The 27,688-nt window shown below is 44.9% G+C and overlaps 1 protein-coding gene across 1 annotated transcript in view; it reads left to right on the plus strand.

Annotated features, from left to right (window-relative positions):
* The window catches only part of FBH1 (F-box DNA helicase 1), a 1,469,681-nt gene that overhangs the window by 158,093 nt on the left and 1,283,900 nt on the right, over window positions 1–27,688 (plus strand). The window contains exons 2-3 of the mRNA XM_069629653.1: window positions 4,457–4,621; window positions 6,743–7,584. Coding sequence (XP_069485754.1) covers window positions 4,457–4,621; window positions 6,743–7,584 — 1,007 coding nt within the window. The remainder of the gene's footprint in view (window positions 1–4,456; window positions 4,622–6,742; window positions 7,585–27,688) is intronic.

Genomic DNA, 27,688 nt, shown 5'->3' on the forward strand with positions numbered 1-27,688 from the left:
TGCGCAGCACCAAGGGCCACCGCACTGAGGCATAGCAGCTTGGGTGCTCCGGCTCTGGTGACAATGGAGCCGCCTGAGGGCGTCCTGGGCTTCTCTGCTGTTCCATGCCCTGAGTGCCTCACCTCAGCCCGCTCAATGAGCCAGGCAGCCGAGGTCACAACCAAGGATGTATGTGGTGCTCCGCTCTGCGTCTCGCTCTCAGGACCTCAAATCGGCCTGATTTCAGGCTCCAAATATCACCTGCAGGATCGGGATCACAATCGGCAAGTATTTGGGCTGCTGGTCTGTCTGGAAGAAGTATTTCAACGGCTGTTGGCTCCGGGTTGCCAGAGCTCTAACGGAGAGCCGCCATCATGGATCTCGCACAACATCGACCCCCCGAGATTACTGTTTTTATAGTATGCTTGGTATTTTATAAGTGTATTTTTACTTGAATATTTCTTTGAATTGATAGTTTTATATGTGTGCCTTTTTTCTAAAGTATGTATGTTTCAGTATATCATTGTGGCTAATTTCTAGCCTAGAAGTCTGTGGAATAATTGTACCTTTTTGTATTGACCTACTATCTCTACCTGTGAGATAAGCATTTTCGCTCTGACCACGTTACCTTACCTTGAGAGGATTGCCTTCCCTTTCTTGACAGGTGTATTAGCACCCCCATTAAGGACATTGGTTGTACCTCCCTCCCAAGCTTTCCACACGGTCAATCGAGATCTCTTGTGGACCAAGTTAAGGAGCTGGGGTCCCCCTGAAACGTTACTTGCTATCTTGATCGTGATGCATAGAGACTCGGAACTGCAGATTAGACTGGACAGATTATCGAGCCCCATTAGAATAGATTGGGGGGTCCGGCAGGGATGTGTTCTCGCCCCTTTTCTCTTCAATCTGTATCTGTCTGATCTGGTCGAGTGGGTGGAAGAGTCAGCGTTGGCCAGTCCAAAGATTGGAAAAACAAAGATAAATTGGATGGCCTAGGCCGACGACATCGTCCTACTCGATCACACCCAGACCAGCCTTTAGAGAATGCTTCACGCTATCCAGAAATATGCAGAGCTCAATGGGTTAACAATTAACACCTCAAAATCAAAAATGTTGGTCTTTAAACAACATTCAAAGGCCATTAAATCTTTTTTATGGAGCCTGGTCAATCAAATGATACCGTTTGTTCAGGAAGTCACTTATATAGGTGCTGTGATTTAGATAATTTCCCACTAAAGTCCACGCTATGGTTATTTTGGAGACCAAAATCTTACAATTGGGTTCGTACAAGAAAAAGATGCTAACAAAATTTTGTAAATTCTCCCTCTTACATGTATTCAGATATTACATAGGCAAAGTAATTCCTACCTTGCTTTTTGGATTTGATTCCAACCCCTTGTCCTATTTGCTAGACTGGGAGCAGCTCGAGGGGAAAATCTGGAAGCGTGTACTTTGTCTTTCCAATTGTGTACCTATGTCCAGTTTAAGATATGAGTTGGGTCTACTGTCACTGAGGGCTTGGATGAAATGGCAGTGGGTCTCCCTATTTAGGTCCCTACCCAGTCTCTTTACGAAGATGCTTCATTTGTCCTTCAGGTTGGCACTAATCACTATCTGAATAACTTGAACACTGTTTGTTCAAAAATTCTTTTGGAGGCCGATTGTTCAAAAGAGTTTATGATATGATATGATAGTTTATTCATATAGCACCTATACACAATGTGTTTCAAAGCGCTTCAAGGCAAGGGAGGGAACAAGGGAAAATACAATGACATTGTTACAGGCCATGAACAATAAGGATGTGAAATGAACTATCGTACTCGGCCTAATGACATTTCAGATAGTGCAAAAGCTAAGATATAGATAAGGAAGGGAGGGGGAGAGTGGGAAGGAAATGGAAACAGAACGGCGACTTCCGTATTAGACCTGACGACATTTCTGGTAGAGCCGGATAAAAACAAAAGGTGAGGGAGAGGAGTGCTGAAAGGGAGGGGAGGAACAAAACAAGCGACTATAGTACTAGGCCTGACGACATTTCAGATAGTGCTGAACGGGGGGCAGTAAGGGAGGAGTGTGAAGACAGACCAGGTTGCTATCATACTAGGTCCAGGGACAATTCTGATAGAGTAAGTGCAGAGATGGGGAGGAGATAGGGAAAGGGAGAGGAGGAGGGAACAGAGAGTAAGTAGTCAAAAAGAGTGGAAAAGCAAGAGGGGAGAGCGAATACAATTGCAGAAGTCCGTAGTAACATATAATGTTGCAAGCCCGGGTACAAGATGAAGATGGGAACAGCATGATTCAGGGCCACCATGCGTACAAGATGCAAAGGAAGTCCAGCATGAGAGTTGAGAAAGGGTGACACACTGTGAATCAATGTAGTCCATAAAAGTCAAATCCAGCATTGGCCACAAGACTGTGATGGTGAAACCAGAATGTATCAGGACAGACTCCTGCAGAAGTAGGCTGGTGGGGGGAGGGGGGACGCAGGGTAGAAGAATCAAGCCAAACAGGCACTCATTCAAAATCCTATGAAGGCCAAGGAGTGCTTGAAAAGGGAAGACTGGATTAGGACAATAGCTGCAATCCAGCTTACAAAAGTCTCCCCATCCTTAACTTTGATGGCTAAACCTACATCCTATATTCCCACTTATTTGAGGAAATTTCCAGACCCTTCTCTTAGATCAGAGTTTTGGAGATTCCGTCTGAATCTTTTGCCCACACAAGTGATCCAATATATCAGGCATAGAGATGAAACCGTGAATGATATTTGTGATCTTTGCCAGGAAAGTGTAACACAATTGCTGAAACACCTGCTTGTTAATTGCCCAGGAACCTTGGAAATGAGAGTCCAGAGGCTCGCTAGATTTGTCACCCATGATTGGTTGGGAAAGGCTTATCCTCCGGTAATGAAACTCTCTTATCTAGTGAAATTGTAAACCTGTTGAAAGAACTGAATCCGGTTAGTTTGTATTTGGGTCAGAGTAGTGGGAGCTGTGAAGAGGATCTCGATGCGCAGGAGAAGGGTGCCTAAATATAGGTGCTGAGTGCTCTTATCGGTTTAAAGTAAATGTTCTACGATTGAAGAAGTCTTCCTAAAACTTGGATGAAATTTCCTAATGTTTCTTTTATTTTATTTTTTAAATTGCCTTATTTTTGTATGTTTTTCTTTTTTTCTTCCTGTTTAGTTATTTCAATTTTAGTCGCCATTTCTTTTAATTTATATAATATAGCGATTGACCAATGTATGTAATAATGACTGACTGTCTATTTGTGGATTTCTCTTTTTTTTTTGTTGCATTCTCTTGTATGATGAAAGTCGATTTTATTTTGACTAAATCACATAAAAAAAGTTAGGTGGTACAAAAACTGCCTTAACAGCTGGACACAGGGTTTATCACTTTTTAAGGGCAGACACTCAGCTTTTTGTGGCATGAATCTTTGAGTCGTTGATACAGGAATTCTGAGTGATGGCCTATCTTTAAAAAACATCCTAATGGAAAGTTCCCGAGTACTGAACTCTAGTATTGCTTCACACATGACTTTTCTTTATGTTCTATATGTTTAGACTATTGCTGGTTCTATTGTTGCTTGTAGTTTTATTTACATGTGGTGTTTGGGAAGTTTGCACACGTTCCACCAAAAGGTGGCAGAGAATAATGCGTTGTTCTTTAAGTGACATGTAAGAATGTACACGTCTTCAGTATTAATTACTGTTTTGTGAATCATTCAAATAAAAGCACTAGAATTGTGTATAGATGTGTGACATATGTAATTGCATCTGTCCTCTCTGTCGTCCATCCAGTCCAGATTCTTAAGGCTCTGTTTTTAAGTATTTAGAGCAACTGGTCTAAAATTAATCACTGCCATAATACATTTCAGTGCCATTGTGTGGCTCTTTCCTATAAGTATTTGTACTTTGACCAAACATGTAACTTTTTGAAAAATGGCTGAGCATGGTAACAAAACGATGGAATGGAGTCTTACTAAAGCAATAACAATGTTGTTGATTGATTCAAAGCATTCCATCTCTCACTTTTTGTCTCACAAAGTAGGATCTAGAACTCCCAAACATATCCCTCGCTCACTGCGTATAAGGATTGGAGCTGAACCTCTCTGAAGATGGCCTATAATTCTGAAACATGTTTGGGTGCTTGTTTTTCTGTCCAGAGGGGGATGTAGCCTAGAGGTTTAGCCTGACCAAAGAGTAATTTGCATAATATTGCTGGCCCTATTCTGCAAAGACACCGATGGCCTAAAAACAATGGTATTCGGGATTGCCCAAAGCAACGCCACTGGCTCCGATTAATTCAAAGTCTTACATCAGTTTATCGGCACTGTTTTGACAACATAAGTAGCCTGTGAACTTTCGCTAGTTGTTTGTGGGTGTAGTTCAATGAGCACTCACGGTATGATGTTTGCGCACTAAAAACACACAGGAAGACAAACATCTTTTTATTTTTGTTTTCTTGATGAACAGTGAGAAGACCAATTCGCAAGCACCTTACAGTCAGTGACTGCCGAGCATTAGCTGAAAGTAGAGAAGGCTCATACTCTCTAACTGAACCATTTAATCAAAGGCGAACAAGTCGTGACTTGAACAGGGGCCTGTACCCCCGGCACAGGACGCAGAGACTGAGAAGAGGTACACAGAGATCAGTTCTATTTCTTGTGCATTTTTGTAACTGCTCAAAATAGGGAACACCAGTCTCGCACTCTTTTAGTGAACCATGTTTACCTCTTGTATGTATTTACCTTGTTCTATTTTCTTTCTTTCTCTTTAAAACCAAGCTCAAAGTCCATCGTCTTTCTTCTTCTTAGTCTCCTTTCGTACCATGCATTGCATTTTAATGTACCATTACTGTTCTTTGTGCAGCGCTTAGGTGTTAAGCGATATATAAGTAAAAATAAAATACAAAAAACCCAACAAATAAAACACAAATGCAAAAATAAATGATTTAAACCAGCCAGTGCTATATCAATATTTACTGCCCTTAGAGTTTCCCATACACTTTTAAACTTGTGCTGGTTGCTCTCCAATGCCTGTATGAAAACATGCCTAATAAGTATAGCATAAAGTATGAGTAAAACTTTTGAAGTAGTGCATTGACGTTGGGTTTAAACATGGATCTAACTTTTTTGCGTGCAGTTTGCATTTATGTGCAAATCAATTGGGCGAGAAATGCCTCATTGTACAGAATGTTTTGGATTGTCTTAAAGATAGACCAGTTTTTTGTTTTTTAGGTTTTTATACATTTTTCTTTAAATATTAAATATTTATGTTGAATATTTAGTTGGCTGTGCATGATAAACTCATGTTGTTTTTTAAAACACCTGCATACTATTTACAGTTCTTTTGTAGTATGCTCTGTCAGAGGCTTTGCCTAATAAAGATTTTCTAAATTGGTACCGTTGGAGGTTGTTTATAAAAGGAGTGTCTCTCTCAAACTGCAAACATTGTGTCAAGTTTGACATTTTCTGTATATGCCTGGTATTCCCCTGTTCTTAAAGTGGACGATCACTCAAAAATGTTATTATCTCAAAAGATGGGCCATAATAAAGAATATATACAAAAAGTATTTTTAAAGAAAGTTCCATGTAAAAAATGTCAAACACTAGGAAGCATTCATTTTGTGAAATGAATGAGCCGCCTCTCTTCATTTTAAGCTCGGCTCTGGCTGCAATAATCAAGCAAAAGCCCCCTACTGGGAGCTTTTGCCTACTGCTGCCAGAGAGCAGAGCTTAACATGAAGAGAGGAGGCTGCCTTGACTTTCGTTTTACGTTTTCTGCGCTCCCAAAGCCCAGGGAAGCACAGAAATTATAAATACTTCGCCAGCCGCTGGTCAGTTTTTCATAATGGCTGCAACTTTCTTTTCTAGTTTCCCGAGCACGGGAAACTGAAAACGAAAGTCGCAGCAATTATGAATACTTTGCCGGTGGCTGGCGAAATATTCATAATTGCCTGGACTTCCTTTTTAAGTCTCCCGGGCACCCCCAGGTTTGGGGGAGCCCGGGAAAATTAACAACAAAGCCACAGCAATCATACATACAACGCGGTTGTATTTATGATTGTCGGCACTTTCGCTTTGTCTCCCTTGCTCCCCCGGCTCGGGGGAGCTCAGGAGACTTGAAACGAAAGCCACGGAAATTATAAATGCAGCAACGTTGTATTTTTAATTGCCTGGACTTTCACTTTAACTTTCCCGGGCTCCCCCCGCTCAGGGGAGACTGGGAAAGCGGGAAAATTAAAGCACAGAGAACCACTCACCAACAGCACGGGCGAAGAAGGAGCCTGACGGCATACTCTGCTCTCCGGCTGTAATGAGCAAAAGCTACGAGTAGGTGGCTTTTGTTTCATTATTGCCACGAGAGCAGAGCTTAACACACGCACAGGAGGCTTATTCATTTGACAAAATGTATGCCTCATAGTGCTTGAAATGTTTACTTTTAGCCTCATTTGCTCATAATTTAACATAGGAACTTTCTTTAAAAATATTTTTTGTATATATTTTTTATTATGGCCCATCATTTGATACAATAATATTTTTGAGTGAACTTCCCCTTTAATGTTTTACACAGGATATTCTGTGTTATATCTTGAAATGTCATTTGACTTTACTACCTGCGAGGATGCAGCATGCATTATAAGATAGGAAATATTGTGTTGATTTAGTTCATTTTTTTTGTGTGCTGAAAAAGTATTGATGGAGCACTTATTTTAAAGAAGTTTATATATTTCTTTATTTTCCCCTTTTAATTTGATAGGTCAGGGTCGCCAGCAGACCATCACAGATTACTTCCAAGCCAGAGGTCGAGGTTCACAGTCTTCTGGAGATGCGGGGCAACCCAAAGCCCTAAAGACTGAAGTTATGGACACTGTTGCTGATAATGATGAACTGGTTTGCATGGCAATGAGCGAAAGAGGAGCCCCTCTGGGACTTTCACCGACTGTTTCTTCTGGAAAGCGGCCATTTGATTCAAGAGGAATTGACAATGAGAATAGTACTGTTTGTAGAGGGGGAGTATCTGCAAAAAGACCAATTGTAGCCAATAATTCCAAGCTGTTTTCAGAATCTTCTGTAATAAAAGGGGGCCAAAATCCATACCATGGGGAGCAAAGCAATAGAAATAAAGCAATGAACTACTCCACAGAGTTTGACCCTTTCAAGGTCTCAGCTGAGGAAGATGAGATGTTTTACAGGGCAGTGGACAACCTCTCTGAAAGACTTGGTGATGAAGCCAATGTGGACCATTCTGTATGTGGTGTCTTGCAAAATCCAGCATTGAGAGGACATACCGGCCAAATGATTCGACAACATACACATAGCAAAGACAGGAGAAGCCCCTTGGTGGCTACCTTCTGCCTTCCTCCTTCAGAACTCTGGAAAGCTCAAGAGCAACCAAATGACGTTACTCTTGAACCTATTCCTGATGCATGTTTTGGCCTTCTGGGGACATCATTTTCAAAACCTAATTCTCAAGGGCATTTAATACAGCTTCCTGATGAAGTCCTCATGACTATCTTTGGCTTTTTACCAGTAATGGAGCTATATCAGAATGTGTCTTTGGTTTGTCACCACTGGAGAAACTTAGTTGATGATCCGCTTGTGAGTATGCAAACAAAATGAAATTAAGATGCCAGGTTTTTTATTTGATTTGATGTTGGTCTGTGTTTTTGGGAACTGGCTAGAAGCTAGTGGCACCATTTTGGAACCACTTCTATGCACAGCATCGCTATTGGAGGGCTGGCGGGTTCAATATGTAGTGGAAGTAGCAGAAATGGGTGGACAGAAAATGAGTCACTGCAATGTGTCACACAAATTGGGAACAGGATAGATATTTTGTAGCGAGTGAATTGCGCTAGAGTGGAACTTGGATGGAAGGTGAGGACCTCAAACAACTGGGCTGGAAGCTTGATGTAGCATTAGAAACAGAAAATCGGAAATTTGGAAAATGGGAGTTGCTATAGCAAATCTGGGAGTGCACAAATGTGCAGGAGAGGACATTGGGAAACTTAGTACAGGAGCAAGAAGTACCTTTGATTATTTGTTCCATTTCAAGTTCACGGCACCAAGGTTAGTGCAGCCGAAGCAGACACGCTAACTGTATTTTTGCAGTTGTAGTTTATTTATTTGCTTATTATCACTAAGAGAGTTTAAATAAAGAGTACATAGGATTGGCAAAGGATGATAACAAAAACATGCAGGAGTGAAAGAGATTGGATGGTGAGTGAGGACTTCCTAGTTGTTCATTTCAACATAATGAATCTGAGTTCGGAGAGCGATAGTGAGGCTTTCTGTACTTGTGATACAACCATGCTTAGCTCTACAGATTTTGTTGAGGATGTCAGTAGCTCTTCTAGTCCAAGTTGGTAACAGTTGATATGTATTTAGAAGGTTCCCTGGTTTGAACTTTTCTTTCAGATGAGGGTGTTCCATTTGAGGGGAGCCAGGCAGTGAGATTAACTGAATAGCGAGACCAAAGGTGGTGCCTTGTACTACAGATCGAAAAGGGCAGTCAGAAGTATATAGGCAGAAATACAGAGGGCATTGTAAGGAACACATGGTGCTAAGAGTAAAGGCAGGCACACGTGATCATAGTTCAAGGGTGTTTATTGAACTTTATAATGGGTGAGATAAATGCCTAATCTAAACCTAAATCTAAGATGGGAGCAAGCTATGACCATGAAATAATAATAATAAGGCAGTCCTAGTGGTGTTTTGTCAAATAAAAAGGGCCTATACTAAGAAAAACCTATTGCCAATCCTTACTACTAAATTGGAAAAAGGGTGTTCACCACAAAAGAAAGAAGTGTTCACCAAATGATAAGTCAGGATGATATGACTGGGTCTCCCTTCCCCATGTTGGAAGCACGGGACAAGGTGGGACTCTTGAGCACAGCACACTCCTTGGCCTCGTCAGCACGAGGTTCACAGTTCAGTTCAACGATATCAAAAACCTTCAGAGGCTACGTCTCCTTCTTGCAAAAAGGTCTCTTGCCTTAGAAGACCTGTGGTGTTTCACAATGACAACCAAACAAAAAGTTCCACTTCTGGTATTCCTGCACCTTGGACGATTGCTCTTCACGCCTAGGATCTCCCTCTGTCTGGCTCGGATCCTCTTTGCAACGCGTCTCTCCCTCTGTCGGGTTCACTCCTGCCTTTTAACATATATTGCTTGTAATATTCAAATGTCCTTTTTAAACACCTTCCCAATGTGGACAACCCTTGACTGGGTTCACTCTTGTCGACACAATGTTCATGGGTGTATTACTTTTGATTCCCGCCTGGAAAAACTTGTGTATAGGCGCGTTATAAATGCCATATCATATCATAAACAAAAAAACAAACAAAAGTTCTCTAGGTGGTCTTGCAGCTTGGGTGATCGTTCTTCGCCTCTAGGATCTCCCTCTGCCGGGCTCGGATCCTCCTTGCAAAAAAAAAAAAACAAACAAGCCTCCCTCTGTCTGGTTCTCTACGGCCCTTACGCACAGTTCATTTATTCCTAATACAGTTCATGTATTGCTCATTTTCATCAGAAAGCGGGGTTTCCTTCACCCACCTTTCTTTCGGCATCCCTCTGTTGGATTCACATTTGCCATTTATCACAGTTCACAATCATAGTGGAAAGCAGGGCTCCCTTCCCCTAGCTTTCCTCCGGCAACGGGTTAGAGACGTTCGATCGTACAAGGGATTTGTACAAGGAATTTGACGTGATCCTTGTAGGACCACTCTGACGCCTCACGCCACCATTTCGTAGGGCCTTCTGGTTCCTGTAGTTTCATAACGGGTCCTGGTCAGAGTCTTTCAAATGAGCACCCACGTGGCGCCTGACCCCTCTGCACCTGGACCTCAACTTGGCTTTCTTAAAGTTCGACACACACACATGTTCTTTGTCTTGCGAATTCCTGGCGTTCAAAAATGTTGCTACTTGCAACCTTGGGCTCAACACAGTTTGCTTTGCTATCAGTCTCCTTCGACTCACCGGTTGTGCTGAACCCGTTGGTTTCTCTGATCTCTGGAGTCAAGGATAGTACCACAATAGCCAGATTGCCTCTCCACCTGCGTTATCAATGTGGGAGGCCCCCGTGTACCGTTGACATCTGTTGCTCCGCACGCCAGCGGTAACTCCCGTTAAGCTTTCCCTTTCAGAGGTTTTGCAGACATGAGTTGAAAAGGGCAAGGGCAGTTCCCCCTTCGTGGTCCTTCCAGTTCTCTCCGCCTTTCTTCTCTATTTGAACTGCTGGTTTGGTGTAGCTGTCTTCTCGTGCTTTCGACCTTGCTCGAAGTGTGCTGTTGAGCATTTTCTCCCTGTGGGGAAGGTAAAGGGGCGTCAGGTGTGCATGTTTTTATTTTTTTTATTATTTTTTTTAAACAATTTTTATTATTTCAAAAACAACATTACAACCTTTGAGGACGTTCATAGTCCGTATCACCTATCATATTACACAACATTTTTTACTGTCCTCCCCCCTCCCACCCCCTAAACTCGAGCCGTCCCATCTGTGCCATCTACATGAGCATCTACGGGAATCTCAGTGCTCATCGACTCCTCCGAGTCTTCCGTTTCGTGACTGTCTTGGTGAGGGTTCGCCATTGAGGTCACCAGTTGCCTCCAGGCTATCAGGGGGCCTACTTCCTCCTCTCCTCCCCTGGTAACAGCTTCAAATCATACCACAGTTTCTGCTTCTGCCCATCTCAAGAGGTCCGCCCACCAAATCTCCACCCTGGGCCTATGGACCGCCTTCCAACTCATTGCGATTCCAGGTTTGCATGGTTAGTGTCAATTGCCTGACCCGAGTGTTGGGACATGTCAGGTAAACGGCTCTGGTGTTAGTCTGTTGTTTGTTACAATGTAAGAAAATGTTTGCGTGGGAAAAGGGGGTGAAGGATAGAGCTTATAAATACCCTACAGGGTAGGATGGGACCCTGGGAAAAGGTGTTACAGGGAAGGGGATACCGCGTCTCAACCCTTGGTGCCCCACTTCCATTCCGTGAGGACCCCTCGCCCAGGTGATCCTCCCCCTCCAGTTCACCCCCAGGAACTGGATCCAATAGCGATGGCCATGTCCTGGCCACCTGGATGACAAATCCCCGGGGACATCTTTGGGTTTCTCACAGCATGGGATGCAAAGGTAAAGCAAAGCACATCTTTCAAAACTAAAATGAGGAATTTGTTCATGAACCTGTGATGTACTCTTAAGTAAGGTTATTCTCAGCTTGGTTACATTGCTGTACAGTAATTTACAGTGTATGCATAGGTTAATACAGTTGCGATGGATACAATGATATACAGTTTACAAATATACATATTTACATATAAGCATAGAGTGCAAAGGCAGGTCAGTTATTGGTCGTTATTCTTTAGCCACTGAATGTAGTTGGGTCTAAAGAGGGGGTAGGTTTGGGGTGTCCTAAGGGCGAGTGGTAGGGAGTTCCAGTGTTGGGCTGCTTTCACCTGGAAGCTGTTACCACCCATTTTGGATCGGTTGAACCTGGCAACTGTAAGCAAATTAGCATTGGAAGTTCTAATGGGCCTTTTGGGGGAGTGTCTTTTTATTCTGTCAGCTAAGTAGCAGGGGGCTGCATTGTTGAGGCATTTGTGTGTTAATGAGGCTACTTTGAGCCAGATTTTGTCGGTGGTGGTGAGCCAGTTGTGAGATCTCCTGATGTTGGAGATATGTGCTCTCTTGGGGATGCTAAGCGCTGCTCTGAGAGCATTATTTTGCAAGGTCTGGATTTTGTTAGTAATCTGTTTGTTTGCTCCAACATAAAGGGCGTTACAATAGTCAAGTTTTGATAAAACAAGGACTCTGGCAAGGGTAATGCAATTCAGAATGGATAGGAAAGGTTTGGCTGCTCTTATAAGCTTACATGTGTAGGCGGTGGAAGAGGCCATGGAGCTAACCTGTTTATGGAAGGAAAGGGCTGAGTCTAGGTAGATTCCTAGGGTTTTCACTACTTTTGCTACCTTGATGGGGTTGCCATCTATAGTGAAGCTTGAGTAGTTGTGGTCCAGTTTGGTTAGATTAGGGGTGGATCCGAGGATGATGAGTTCAGTCTTGTCATCATTAAGTGATAGACTGTGGGAGGGCATCCATTCCTGGATGATGAGGTGCACCCTGTTCACCAAGGCCAAATCCTTGTTGTAATCTCCCGTCAACGGGATGAGGATCTGGGTATCATCAGCGTACTTGGTGTAGGTGATACCCAGACCGTCAAGATCTGGTACTCTTGTTCAGAAGGGAATTGCCATAGTATTTCAGTGCTGGACTGCCCAGGTGGGTGGCACAAAGACTGATATGCAAATGGGTATGTCCGATCTGTGAAAGGTACAGTGAGCTAAAGTGTGGCTGCGGACTCTAGAGTGGGTGCCTTCCCATAGAACAGGTCAATGGGCCGTGTTCGTTCTCGCAGAGGTGCGCCTATGGACTATTTTTTGATTTTTGTATATATATTATCGCCATTATTAGAATAGAATTGCTGAGGTGCAAAGTGCTATATATTTTACTGAAACTTATTTCATATAAAGAAGCTGTATTATCACCTAACATAGTGTGTGGGGCTTAGGAACTTGCTGTACTTAAGAACCAGCCTGCATCCACCCCTGAGAACTTAAGTCTTGGTTGCTTGGCCATAGCTACCATATAGATAAACTTGGCTGGGGTGCTCTGCCAACCATATAAAGGGCAGAAGTACAGATAAACCCCCTCTAGTCTTTACAATAGGCTTTATCTGAGTTACCGGAAATTAGTTAGCCAAGGTAAACTAAATGTTTAACTTTTTCTAATTCAACCTCATTTACAACCCATTTTTTACTTACAGATTTTTTTGTATTCGAATTTCCGCGTTCATTTTTAAACCATTCTCAGCTGCATAATTCTTAAAAGCAATTAAACATTTTCTGAAGCCCAATGCTGGTTCAATCCAGTAAAACGAAATAATCTGCGTTATCAAGCCACTTTACACTCAGCGTTCCGATTCTGGGGAAGGGGGCAAAAGCTATGCGATTTAAATATGGTCCCACATATGAAACGTACAGATCAAAAAGACAGTGGGCTAAAATGCACCCCTGCCTGGAGTTAAATCACGTTGAACTGATGGGTCTCATTTGTTGTGTAACTGCCGAACCATGATATGATATATGATAAGGCATTTACAATGTGCCTATGCAAAAGTGTTTTAAGGTGTGACAAGGCAAGGGAGGCGATCAGAGGGAAGACAGAGACAACAATCTTACTAGTCCAGGTGAAATTGAGATCGCGCTAGTGCAGGAGAGGTCGGGAGAGGAAAAGTGCGAGGGGGGAGGGGAAGTGAAGTACATAGGATGACATTAAATAAATAGAAACAATAAATAAGAAGTTCGGCCAGCTGGTGGCAGGTGCCAAGGGTAAGTGCAGACTTGAGGTATCAAGTGCTGGTAGGGGGCTGTGGAATACAGGAACATCCCCAGAGTGCAAGGGTTGCCAGGGGGGCAGTACAGGTTTGCAACTGGCCGCGAGGGGACCTGGGCCCGAGAACAGAGGGTAGACAGGTGACCAGTGCAATTTCAGTTTCAGCCAGGAGTCCAGCAAGGGCGAGGAAGCGAGAAAGCAGAGGCAAAGAGGAAGGTCTTGAGGTGCTTCTGGAACCGGAGATGGTTCTCCTCAATTTTCAGAGATGCAGGGAGGCTGTTCCAAAGGGAGGCCCCAGCCGAAGAAAGAGATCTACCACTGACTTGTTGCTTGGAGAAGCGACTGACCCTGAGGGAGTTGGAGGAGGATGAGCGAAGAGCTCGAGAGGGAAGATATTTAGGAAGAGAGAGTTGAAGGTATTGAGGCCCCAGAAGGCCTTGTGGACAATGCAGAGGGTTTTGAACTTAATCCTCGCAGACACTGGGAGCCAGTGTAGAGATTTCAGTCCTGAAGAGATACGATCCCTGGGCTTGAGGCCAAGGACAAATCTTGCAGTCGGGTTAGGATGAAATTACCTAAGTAGAAAGTCCTACCACCAAAAGTCTGACCCCCATTTAAAGTTAATAAAAATGTTAAGGTGTAAGGTGGAGGGCTGCGGAGGGGTCTCCTATATATATATATATATATATATATATATATATATATCAAACAGACTTTTGGTGGTCGGACTTTTCAACTCTGTAATTTCACACAGATCCCTCAGTCTTGTTCTGGATCAGTTGTACTGAGGGTGCAGCTGCAAGTTTGACTTCTTAGAGACGTCAGAGATGTGAGGAGAGAAGGAGAGTGTGGAGTCGAAGATGACCCCAAGGTTTTTAGCCTCACAGGTGGGAGCAGGAAGACGGCCAAGAGAGGCCGGCCAGAGAGAGACAGGAAAGGAGGGAGTGGGTGTGCTGATGAGAAGAATCTCAGTCTTAATGGCATTAAGGCAGAGATCATTGGTGGCACACCACTCCTCGGAGATGTGAGAAGAAGAGGTGGCTGAAGGGAGCCTGAAAATAAGCTGAGTGTCATCTGCGAAACACTGAAAGTTAGGGGAGAGAGTGGCAATGCGGTTGGCAAGAAGGGTCAGGTATTGGTTGAACAGCCAGGGAGAGAGGTTAGACCCCTGGGGAACACCACAGGTAGAGCTGGAGATAGAGGAGAGGAGATAAAGGAGAGGAAGGACCCAAGTTGGGCCTGGGAGGGTCAATCAGAGCGGAAAGAAGTCAGCCAAGCCAGGGCCTGATCGGTGACACCCAGGTTATCACGGAGATGGTTGAGCAGGATGGCATGGTTGACTGTGTCAAAGGCAGAAGAGCGATCATGTATGATGAGGACATAGGGGGTGTTGGAATCGAGGTTGGAGAGCAGTTCTTTACGGATGTTCAGGCGAGCAGTTTCCATGCTTCTGGCAGCTCTGAAGCCAGACTGATGGTCATAGAGACAACCAAAAGATTCAGTGAGAAGATTAATCTGGGAGATGTCCAGCCTTTCAAGGGGTTTGCCCAGGAAAGGAGTGATGGAGATTGGGCGATAGTTAACCGGGCAGGACGGGTTGGCAGAGGGTTTTTTAAGAAGAGGGTGCACAAGGGAGTGCATGAGGGGTGGAAGGGAAGACTCCAGTGGTGAAGGAGTGGTTGCAAAAGTCAGCCAGAGCAGGAGCCAGGGTGTCCATGAGGACCCTGATGGTTTTTGAGGAACAGTGGTGAACCTGTTTTGACAAGACTTTCATAGATCAGACTTGTCTAGAAACCTTCTCTTGGGACAACAGGGGAAAGGCAGAGAAGGAGGGAGGAGAGGTGGCCGAAGAAAGGGCAGAGGAAGAGCGTAGAGTAGGGAGGAGGAGAGGAAGAGGGAAGGGACAGGATGTCTTGAGTTTTAGTGATGAAATGAGAACCCAGAGATAGCCGTGCAGAGGGCCTGGGAGGGGACAGGAGAGGTAGATACTGCAGCAGGATTGGCCAGTTCCCTGACGATTTTAAAGAGTTTGGCGAGTTCTTAGATCCCGCAGAGACGCAGGCTTGGATGTGAGCTCTTCTTGGTGCAGATAGTGAACCGGTATCGCCTTTGGATCAGGCGGCAGGCCAGTTTGTCAGAGGATGTACCGGAAGCACGCCATTTCCTCTTAGCAACCCTGCACTTGCTTTTGAGGCTGGCGAGGTCTGAGTCATACCAGGAGTTGCACTTGGCTTTGGGCTTCAAGCCGATCCTCATGACGGGGGCAAGAACATCAAGAGTATCAGATATAGCAGAGTGGAGCATGGAAAGGGCTGTGTTAGGGTGTGAGTCAGCCAAAGGGGGACAGGGGGTTGAGAAAGTGGCGGTGAAAGCCTCAACCGACACACGTTTCATTAGTCGGATAACCGAGAAGGTGGGTGTCAGTGCTGAAGGTGGCTTGGCCTGAGGGGTAGAGAGGGTGAGCTGGGAGGAAAGGAGAAAGTGATCACTCCAGTAGAGAGGAGTGGTGAGAGGGATAGAAAGGGGACTGTCTGAAGAGATCAGAACATCCAGAGTGTGCCCTGCAGAGTGATTCAGGCCAGATGGGAGAATAGAGAGTGAGAGAGAGTTCCAGTGGTTGCGAAAGAGTCCAGAGGAAGGACTGGAAGCATCCAGGTGGATGTTAAAGTCTCCAAGAAGGTGGATTTGAGTGGTCGAGACCAGGAGGGAAGAGCAGAGGTCCACCCACTCAGAGGAAGGGGGAGATCTGACCAGGTGGCCGATAGATGGTAGCCACAGTAAGGGAATGAGAGAGAGAGAGAGAGAAAGAGAGAGAGAGAGACTGACACTACAGACGAGGCATTCAAAAGAGGAATAGGCCTGCGTAGGAATGACCGAGGCAGGAATCCACTCGGGGAAGATCAGGGCTACACCCCCTCAAGAACGATTGGACTTGGGCGCAGAGAGGCTCTTGTAGCAGTCGGGGAGGAGAGTGTCAAAGCTTGTGACAGAGCTGGCCGTGAACCATGTCTCTGTGAGACCGAGAACATCAAGGTCAAGTTCTTCCAGGAGGTGGCAGATGTCAGAGTGTTTGACAGCTGAGTGAGGTTTGAGAGTGGCAATATGGAGAAGGTTGCCGTCCTTAGACTTCTGTGGAGGGGTACAAATCAGAGATACGCCTTGCGGGAGTGCAGAATAGCAAGGAGGAGAGGACAAGGTAGCCAAGGAGGAGGCAGCAGGGTGAGGCAAGTGAGCCGTGGAGGGAAGAGAGGGGACAGTGGGAGAAGGAAGGAAGTTGTTGAGCCACGGGAAGCGTCTATCAAAGAGAAGATTGGCATGAGGGCCTTGGACCAAGACGGTACCATTCAGGGAAACATTTATGATGACCTTAGAGGAGTCGAAGGAGGCCAGGTGGGCCTCCCACCGATTGCCACCATTAATGGGAGAAGAAGAGAGATGAGAAAGCACAGAGACCATATGAAGAGTTCATAGGTCTGGCGAGGGAACGACAAAGAGGATGTCGGTGAGTGTTTGCGTAGAGGAGGTACTGGTATAGGTGTCAGCGATAGGGAGGCCTGGGTTGGAGACCATGATGTCCTTTTTAAACTTCTTCCTACCAGATTTAGTGAGGAGAGCAGAACAGTCGCTAGAGAAGCATTTGGAAAAGATAGGAGAGACAGAGTACCATAGAGTAGGTGGGGAGAGGAGAGAAGAGGAAGGGGGGAGAACACTAGGGAAGGACGCAAGCAGACTAGACAGAGACAAGACAATAGTAGGCAATTGGACATGACGACAGGCGCTCAGACAGTGGTAGAAAGTTTGCTATATGAATGCTTTGCTAAGAAGTCAGACCGCAGAATGGCACTACTTTCACAATGTAGTTTAGATACTGGAGAAAACACCCCTAAGTCTGAGAGTCCTGTAAAAGGGGAAAAGGCCTAGGTTTCTCAATGCAATTTTAAATATGTTCATAATGCAATTTTGAATACTTTCACAATTCAACCTTTTAAATACCGGAGAAAACACAACTAAGTCTGAGAGTCCTGTAAAAGGGAAAAGGCCTAGGTTTCACAATACAATTTTGCGTCATTGTTAATATTTGGAGGATGCTAAATCAGTGACCCACCAAGCGGCTCTTGTAATAGAGACTTTGTACACTGAGGCTGAGGTATTGCATTTTGGAGTAACACAATATTCGAAGTCAAATCTGACGGCTCCCTTGGCAAATTAGATTGCGATAAGGCTGAAATGTATTTGTCCAGATTTCCAACTTGTTTTGTATTGCACCCAATGCGATTGTATGCATTCTTACTTCTGAATTGGTGTCTTCATATAAGGAAGCAAATGTGGAGATCACATCATTTAAAGTAATCAACGCTGCCTGAGCATTTCAACCGTGCTCCCTGCTTGTCTCATTTAATGTTGCGGGTGCAAGTTTACTCGAAGCAGGATGGGGGTAGAGACGTACAATGAAATGGAGACCCCCTCTTAGGTCCCCTTCCTCGTCTGTATAAAAGGCCAGAGAATAATTTCCCCTCAAAAGTCTTCCCCCCTTCCAATGACACTACTGACGTCAGCATATCCACATCAGACACTGAATTTGTGCGCAGGTCAATAGTCACTTGGTACTAATTTAGCCCCCCTTGTCCGCCTCTGCCCCCAGTAACACCACTTGCATTTTTCTCAGGAACAACGGCCCCAAAGAAGGCAGTTGTTGCCTTTTGCAGCGCCTCCGTAGAGGGAGGATGCCAATCTTGGGAAGGCCCATAACTTTTTCCCTAGCCAGGCGAGTCTATGAAGAGGATGTTCTCTTGCAATTTCCAGCATTTGATCATGTATAGTGTAATCCGTACTTTTCGAATGGCTCCGTAAACCATGCATTGTTATTATCACCTTAAAGTACCGATGGACACACTGCATTATGTCACTGATCCCAGGCCAACCAATGTTTTCTAGAAGGACCTCTAGAAATAGGGCTGCCCAGGACCAGGCAGGATCAAAATGATCAATTGACAAGTGAGGCGCTGTCTTAAAATTCTTAAATGGGTATTAAACCTCAGCCAAAGAACATTATCCAAGTTCGTTACCTGAGATTTGGTTGGACAATTTTAGTCAATATCCTGGCACAAGCTTCTGCCAAATTGCTGACTGTCCTCTTGCACACTGTACCAATCGCTGATGTAGCGCACTCCCAACACACTATGTATGGGGTTCGTGCAATTCTAACTCTGGCTCAGATTGTTTAAATAATTCCACAAGGATGCATGCTTCAGTCTCTGCTGGTTCAATGCTGCATAAGTGCCGTCAATGGCCACAGCTTTCTACCTTGCCGGGCAGTCCAGGGCAGTCAGGGAAGACCACACTCACTTTACCTGCACCCAATAAAATTAAAACAATAGCCATCTTGCCGGACTGCCAGAATGGAGTATAGTCAGTTCACCTCACTTCCACCACTGCAAAGGGAATAGGTAGACTTTGTGTGGTACTTGTGGAGTCCTGCCGATAAGGCCTTTGTTGAAATGAGGGAATCCAGGATCCACATGGATTGATGAAGCCACAGTGGTGCCTGGGAGTTGGTGGTGCTGCTCATAAACCTCGAATTCCATATAGGCAGACAGTCCATGGACGGAACTGTTATTTAAGGTTATAGACCATGGGATATGGTGAGCCCTGTGAACGTTATAGGTTTTCTTGTTTTGTGGGTTTTGAGTATCTTCAGAGGGAGATTTTACGGGAACAAGGGAATTGCATGATGATGGGACCAAATTGGTTGGGGAACTAATATTTAAACTATGATGTGTCCTAATCGGTTCCTGTACTAAGGAAATATGAATAAATGAAAAAGAACATGCTGCCCATATGCACTAAACTTCTAAGCCCCGTTGACAAATATGACTTTGCTATGTTAAGACAATAATACATTTTTATCTTAATGATTTTCAAGTTTTCCTGTAATTTACCTACATAAAAAATGACCCAATTCAGGGTGTAAACTACAGTGGGAGCAGAAATGATTCATTGTTTGGAGGTACACCTTGCATGTTGTAATAACCACATATGTACTTCTTCAGCGAATAATTACGTTTAACTTTCCTACCACATTAACAAATACTGAAACATCTTTGGAGTGGAATTCACAAAATTAACTTGCCATGATATTATGTACTTGGAGTATGTGCCACGCGCCACTGCCATTTGCATCATCTCTGGGTGATCTGGCAAACCTAAAAGAGAGTGGGTGGGCTTGGTTAGTTGGCAGGAGAGGGGAACAAAATTGAGATGCAAGATTGTGGTGCTTTGTGTTGTTGGGGCAGATCGGAAGTACTCTGAGCACTGCATGGGTGACAGCTTTCTAGGTGCGATGAGTTAGAAGCAAGTCTTTGTGTGAAGAGAGGGGAAATTCAGGCTTGCAGTGCGAGTGTACTTTAGCCGTGGGCTGGGTGTGTTAATTGCTGTTAAAGGTTTATAGTAGTTTGGAGTCAGGGCTCTTTTAAAAGTTAAGTGTGGGTGGCTAATTTGAATTTGCATGTGATGGGTAAGGTTGCGAAATTGAGGTTTAGTCTATTTGGTCAGTAGTTGGTCCTGCAGGTTTTCCTTATCTGGTGCAAGTGCATGACATCACTGTTGGTTTACTTGTGGTGAGAGGTGCTGAACTTCTTTGTGAGGTGTTGAACTTCATTGTGATTGTAGCGGTCTGACGTCCTAGATTGCATTTTTGGTATTAGATAAAGTGGAGTTGCTCTCTTAGAGTTTTAGTGGTAACTTCTTGTGTGCACATTTTCCAGTCCTTGATTTTTGCAGATTGAATCTCTAATGGATTGGTATTATGAGATGTTATTTCAGATGAATTCTACTCCTTGGAGTGCTCTATGGGCAATGCCAAGGACCTTGAAGGGAATTCTTATTATTGGTACCCAGTGCAATGCTCTAAGAGCTGGAGTTAAATATGCCCGCCTGTAAAGGCTGAGTAATATCCTAGAGCCTGTGTTTTGGTTCTGTTGTAGTTTTGTTGTGAGGTGGACCGACATACCTGGATAAATGTTGTTGGCATAATCCATTCTTGAGAGAATCGGAGAAAAGATAGCCCGGGTTCCATGTGGGAAAATGGTATGACGCATAATCAACCTGACTAAACAAAGAAGCCATTTTTGACTATTGCGTTGACTTGGAGTTTGAGTGAGGCCGTTGTCTGTTAATACGCCGAGATTCATGATTACTTTAGATGTTCCAAGACGGTTATCTATTTCTGGAGTCCACTGAAGAGGTTTATCAGGGCTGCGTCAGGCAAGACTAGTTATTTCTGTTTTTCTGGGTTGAGGAGGTTGTTAGCAGTCATCCATTCAATTACTTGTGTAAGGGTGGGGTTGGAGTTTTCCTCATCAGTCATTTTGTATGACTTCAGTGTCATCCGTGAGCCTTTGTTTTTTTTATTTTCATCAGTGAGAATATGTAGCTGTTGAGGTACACTGAGAGGCTTGATCCTTAAACTCCCTAAATTATGGTATGTGGCTTTGAGCTGAAAGGTGGAAGTCAGGTAATTTCTACCCTGTTCTGGAAGGCAACTATTGTGCTGTTTTTGGCCACCGATATTTTGAGGTTGCCCCAGATGGATAATAGTGGATTCGGTGCCACTCTTGGGACTAAAGCCAACTTGCAAATCTAACCGGTGATTAGGTTCTACATGCTCGAAATGTGGCATTATATGTAGCTTTGTAGAAGTTTCACTCATTGCAGTATGTCTGTAAGAGGCCAGTAATTGAATGCGTCTTTTGGGTCTCGAGCTGTGTTTTAAAAGCAGTTTTACAAGGCCAATCTTAAATGCTTTTGGTACGATTCATGTTTTGAGTGACCTTGTTCTTCAGTCTGTGTTTCTTTGGCCAGAATCTTTGTCGTTATCCGTCAGTGAGGCGGGAGGGGTCTATCGGATAACCGGTTTTGTTTATCATTTTCACAATTTTCTGAAGTCTGGTTCAGTTCATTGGATGGGTTGTGAATGATTTTTGTAACCAGGCACTTGATTGTTGCTTCCGTTCTTTATTGTTGTGTTGATTCCATGCTGTTTGTTTCATACTTTATTTCTGAAGTGGTTGGTTATTATGCTCACTCTGTTTTTGAATTGGGGTTCGTTTTGAACTGGTTTCTGATCTTATTAACGATTTGGTATTGCCATTATCAGACACAACTTCTTTAAGGAAGCTAACCCTAGTTAATATGCCAAGTAAAGATTTTGCAGCTGACTTGGCAGTCAGTCTTCAATGGGATGGCCTCAGTATACCTGGTGGCATGGTCGACCAGCACCAGGATAAACCTATTGCCTGAGGATGTTTGCGGGTCAAAGGGACCAACAATGTCGATCCCTAACCTCTCAAATGGTACCCCCACAACTGGGAGTGGTACCAAGGGAGCTTGGATTATTGTGCCACTTTTTCCAGATAACTGGAATGTGGCACAACTCCTGCAATGACTTTCTACTTGCACCCCCATCTTGGGCCAGTAGAAATACATGGATAACCTTTGCTTGGTTCTCTTGATGCCAAGGTGACCAGCAAGGGGCACTTCATGCGCCAACTGCAGGAGGAAGGGTTTTACAGCAAGGGGAACCCCCAACCTCCTTTGGTCTCCTTCTGTAGACTCTGTAGGCTCATTGTAGAGGAACCCACCTTCCCAATAAATCCTATGCTTCCCAGGAGGTTCACCCTCATGCTGGGAGCAGGCCTGTCTCCTTGGGCCGTCCAGAGATGGGCACTCACGTTGGCCCTTACTGAAGTCAATCCTGCCAGGACCACCTTCTACTAACAATCCTTGTAGTTCAGGATGGTCATTGGGATCAAACACTTCAGGTAACGCCTCTTCCTCGTCAGGTCCAGGTGTTTGACCAACTACCTCCACCTCAGTGGTAGCCGAGTTAGGGGGAATGTTTTCCTTCCCTCTTTTGTCTTTCTTGACGCCTTCTGCCTTGGGTTTCCCCTTTGGCTTGGGCATGGCATTGGACTTGGCCAGTGCAGTCCTTGTTTGTGACCTTGTGCAGGGTCTCTCTGCTGTGTCTCCCACAAGCCCTAAAGCTCTGAGATCATTCCCCAGCAAGACCTTTCCTGGGACATCTCTCTGAATGCTCACTGGAATCCTGGCCACTGTACGATTTATAGTAAGATTTACAGGCATAACTGGGAACTTGAGAGGTGGGCCATCAGCCAACTTAGTGGGTAACAGAGGAGCTCTGTCAACCTCCTCTTGTTCTACCAAGGTAGAGTCCACTACAGTTCTGCTGCACCTACTATCCCTAAGGGCAGGAGTATCTACTCCATTCATCAGCACACTGTCCTTAAAGTAGTGTTTGGTATTACCAGGAATCCTAGCATAAGCCTCTGAGACTTTAGGCTCCAAGGAACCCAGGGAAACTAAAACGACCTAAGAATCTATCCCACTGGGGAGGGAGTCTGAGGAGAAGGATGCCCCTGTAATCTCTTCTTCCGCATAGGAGGAGAAGACCAGATTAGCAGAGTGGACCCCCAAGGTTTTGACCTTACATCTGGGGTCCCCTTTCACATGGTCACTTGCTCCACAAGCCACACAAGATCCACTGGGTCTTCGGACATAAGAAGGCATATTGTAACTAGAGTTCTGCTTTGGAGGATAACCTCCACTACCCTGTGTGTTCTCTTGTGATTTACCCTTAAATTTCTTTTTGTGGCTCTTTTGGGAGGAGGTTTTATCAGATCCCCCCATCCTCTTTATCTTTGGACTTTTTCCCCTCCTCCTGCTTACCAGGATGAGTCTTGTCCTTATGGGACACTCTGTGACACCCACAAATCTGCTGCTACGGCCAGCTTCTTAGGATCGAACTCCTTTGAATCTGCCAAATGCTGCTTAAGCTCAGGGGAACAAGATGCAAATGTATGTTCAAACATGACAAGACATATCATACCTTCAAAGGTGGAGGCCTTATAGCCTTCAACCGAGCCAGACAAGTTCTTTAAAGAATCAGTCACATATGACACCCAAGTACTTCCTTCTTTCTTTTTGTACTCTCTAAACCTCTTCAGGTATTGGGCAGGAGTCTTATTAAACTTTAAGATGAGAGTTTGCTTCAACATTGCAAAATCTACTTTCAGCTTTTGACATTTCCATAATAGCACTGCAGCCAAAATGGGGTAGTCTGCTGAGCAACCATGCAATCTTATCAGCATTTACAACCTCTTGAACTTCACATGCATACTCAAATGCATTCAACCAGTCCATAATGTCATTCTTCTCGACATACACACTGAGCAGATCTTTAGGAAACTTTGAATGAGAGGAGGACCCAGACCCATGTCCAGATCCTTTGGACCCATTTCAAACTTGAAGCTTAGCCAGTTCCAACGGTTGATCCCTGTCCTTATTTCTTTCTGCCTGCTCCACTTTCAGTTTAGCCATGTACAATTCAAGCTCCTTCTGCCTAAACAGCAGCTCTTGCTTCTTGAATTCCTGCATGCCTCAGCATCAGAGCTTGCAGAGGAAACATTGGACATTACATCATCCAGGTCCTCATGGGCACCATGAATGAGGGCAGAGGCAGAACTGTCAGTTCTGCCAGTGGGAGCAGCCCCACCTCCTTCTGCACTCTCATCAGAGATTATGGCACTGAGTTGCATCTCTTGGCATTCCATAATTTTCTGGATCATTTCCAATTTTGTACCTTGAGCCAGTAAACCTCTCTCAGTACACATTTTTCTCAATGTTTCTGACTTGGAAGCATTTAAGGTTATAAAGGTACTTATTTCCCTTCTATTAGATAGGTCTATGGCCTTTACAGTTATCACTACAAAGTCACTATGTGTCATGGGTAGGGGTAATCTGAAATGCCTTCACTAGTGTGCAACACTGGATACCTTCAGTCCTATCCCACCGCTGTACACCAATTTGTTATGACGGATTTCTGAACTCTGACCTGGTGGGCAGAGGTTCAGAAGGCCATCCTAGTTTCTTGGAACAGGGTAACCTTCAAGGTAGCATTGGCAGCGGATAAGACTAGGTCTCAGGACGGGTGAGGGTGACTGAAAGACCTCAATGAACTGTTAGGGAGAATTCTCTGTAAGGCTAATTTCCCAAACCTAGTGAGTCCCCCAGCAGCTTTGCTGGATTTTTTGGGGTTTATTTTTTTCTCTCCTGCTAAGAGTGAGATTATCTTGCTCCCACTCTTAGACATGATTTGAGGTGTTCCTTTAACTTTCCATGTGTTTTATGGGCTATGGGGTCTTTTACTCCATAGGGTCTCGTGTGTTTTTTTTGTTTAATGTGGGTTACACAGCACCCTCCGTGCCGTAACCCAAGGGTGTCGTAGCGACCCCCCCAACATAGACTCCATACCTTGGGACTGACTACCGTCCCCCAGGGCATGTAAAGTCACCATTGGCTTTGCTAGTCCCAAATTATGAACAGAAACCAGTACAAACCATCATATTGTGGACGTACTGGTCGGGGCAATTCGATTGCCCCGGGGTCTGTTGTTCAAAGGGGCACGTCTCCGTCCCCCCTGATCGAGTTTTGGCTGGTGGCAGTGGATACTACTTTTTATATTCGACCACGAATATATCTCTATGGGATTTTCCCAATGTTCGATGCTACCAACTTTAATTATTTAATTCGTATAGCCTCGAACATATCGCCGGTTTATTTATTTAATATTAATTCGCCGGTTGGTATTTTTTGCCAGAACTCGATTCTAAAATGGCGTTTGTGTTCTCTTCTGTGACTCCAACCCAAGTCGAGCCTTTTGTTCCACTTTTTGGCGGGCTTCTCCACAGAAGTCTCCAAAAGTGGTGCCACTCTGTCTGGGTATCACAGGGGGTGTGGGAGGGGTTTAGGCACCCTGGACTGAGTTACCTTGGTAACTCAAGTCGCACTCTTGTGTGATTGGCCCAAGTGGTGAGCCGGCCGGCTCACCACTTAGCATGTTTGATTGACAGCTAGGCTGAGTGAATGGGGGTATGCTGTATAAAAGCAGGGCTTTGGGGACTGGAACTTCAGAAGTCGCCACAGGACCTAAGAATCCGAGGAGGGAGAAGCTAAGCCGGCCTGCAACGACGACACCACCGGTGGAGCCCTGCTGAACCGTCTCACCACTTTTCCCAACGACAGAGGAGATCTCCAGCCCGGAGAGTCTTCTTCCTTCGACTGGTGGGGATAACCAGTCTACCTTCTTTTCGCCTTCCTGGAGCATCTCGTGGCTGCCTTGCCTGTGCCAAGCACCCCGGCAACCGGGATACCACTTTTTCACCCCTACCGCGAACCGAAAGGGTAGTACCTTTGTACCGGAGAACTCTGCGGCTGGTTTCTTCCCTGGCAGTGCAACGACCTTCATCTTTCCTCCACGACGAGACCTTCTCCTCTGGGCGACGCTGCGACTTGCATCCGCTGCCAGGAACAACTGCCCCCACTGGAGGACCCTCTCCATTTAAGGTACCGTGTTCCACCTGGCTTCCCTTGCAACCGTTTGAACGGGGTGTATTAAATCCTCGTCTCTCGAACCTGGGTTAGCCTGGGACACCTTAGCTAACTTTCCTGCACTGAAATAAACCTTTTTTGAACTACCTCCACAAACTTTGAAGACTCTGTGTAACTGTCTGATCTTGGGCATCTTCCGCCTGGCTCCCTTGAAAGTGGGCCTGGCACCTATACTTCCTTGCTCACCAGTAGACTGTGCCTTCCTAACTTGCTGTGGTTCTTTAAAAAGTGGTTAGTGTGTATGCTTCCATAATTCTGCTTTTCCCTCCCTTTTTATTTAATTTGTTGGAGTGCCATTGAACGTTAAGCGCTCACCTCTGTCTGGAAATAAGTGGTGTTAACTAAGACTTGTCCAACAAGTAATCAGGGATGTACATATGATAATAGTGATTGTGTTTTGAACTTATCTTACCAATTCAGTGCTAGTGTGTTGTATAAGTATGTGTTAAATAAATAATTATATACTTTTACACCCAAGCTCTGGTCAGTATTTGCTTGTGCTACTGTATTTCTGTACCTATTTTGTATGCTCTGTATACTGCCTAACTCTTCTTGAGGGAAGTCTGACTGCTCAGCCACAGCTACCAGTGAATCTGTGTGGTACAGACTGCTACCGAGTGGGTTTACTGCCAAACCCCTGTAGTCTTAAATCTTTTGCAGTGGTCCCTAAGGGAACTGCACATGTTTCTGCCTAACATGAACACACAGAGTAAAGGACACTTACAAATCACTCCCAGTCAGGTGTATATATATATATATATATTAAAAATACAAATACATTTATTTCAAGGCCTTTGAGTTTTAACACACAAATAAAATCACAGTAATACTTCTAAGCCAACACAATCCTATCAATCTACATATATACAAACCCAATGGGGTCTAAAGGGTTAATGCACGAAATGGGTCCACAACCTAAAAAGGGAAGTAAGCAGGTAGTGCAAATAGTCTTTTGGCCCTTCTGCATCAAACACAATCCTAACTGAAAGGCAGTCCAATCCCTAAAATGAGGGAAGCCTAGTGCTCAAATGTACTTGCGAAGCTGGTGCACGTGGTAGTGCAGATGAGCAAAACGGTCTTTTGTAGGGGCTTTAGCAGCTCAGGAAGGTGGGTGAGGTGATGCAGAATAGGTTGCCACTATTCATGGAGGGGCTCCCCTTGAGGGTAGAGCAAGAAAAGGGGCCCTCAGGGGCCGCTCGTGCATAAAAATGGATGGATGCCACTGGTAAGGGTTGCAATTACTCACTGACCCCTGGCGCACTGCGGACCAAACTTTGACAGTTGAGTCCACTTCGGTTGCAGGTTAAAATGCAGCAATCTCGTGGCTCTGTGGCTTTTAGCGACAAAGTTACAGCGTTGATTCCCAAGCGGGACAGTGGTGATTTCTCTGCTCCTGGTGGATGGATCAGGACAGTTCCGCTGTAGCAGGCTTCAGGGCACAGAGCGGCACAGCTGCAATGTGTTTGCAGAGTTCATCACCACGGCTGGGCGACACGGTAACAGCGTGTACTCCGGTTCGGGGTGCTCTCTTTACTCCAGACCTTGGAATGCCAAGTGTATGAAATTCGGTGCGAGAGTGCCGTGAACACAGAGTTTACGGGGTTCCAACTTTCAAGGGCCTCCTCGAAACGGCAGCGGTATCAGTGCAAAGGTCCTGCGCCAGCTGGTCAGCCCACTGGTTGGCCCAGGGACACCTCCGAAAAGGCTTACTTGCAGGTTTTGATAAAGGTGCCGAGAATAGTTGGTCCCACTATACCAATGGGTCGAAGCGTCTTCGCAGACCTTCTAGGGTGACCAGATGCAGAGGGGTCCAGCGGGACGACAGCGGGCCCAAGGTGCCAAACCTTCCATCT

This window comes from Ambystoma mexicanum, chromosome 12 (assembly GCF_040938575.1).
Source record: "Ambystoma mexicanum isolate Mex_15411 chromosome 12, UKY_AmexF1_1, whole genome shotgun sequence".
In the NCBI taxonomy this organism is placed as follows: Eukaryota; Metazoa; Chordata; class Amphibia; order Caudata; family Ambystomatidae; genus Ambystoma; species Ambystoma mexicanum.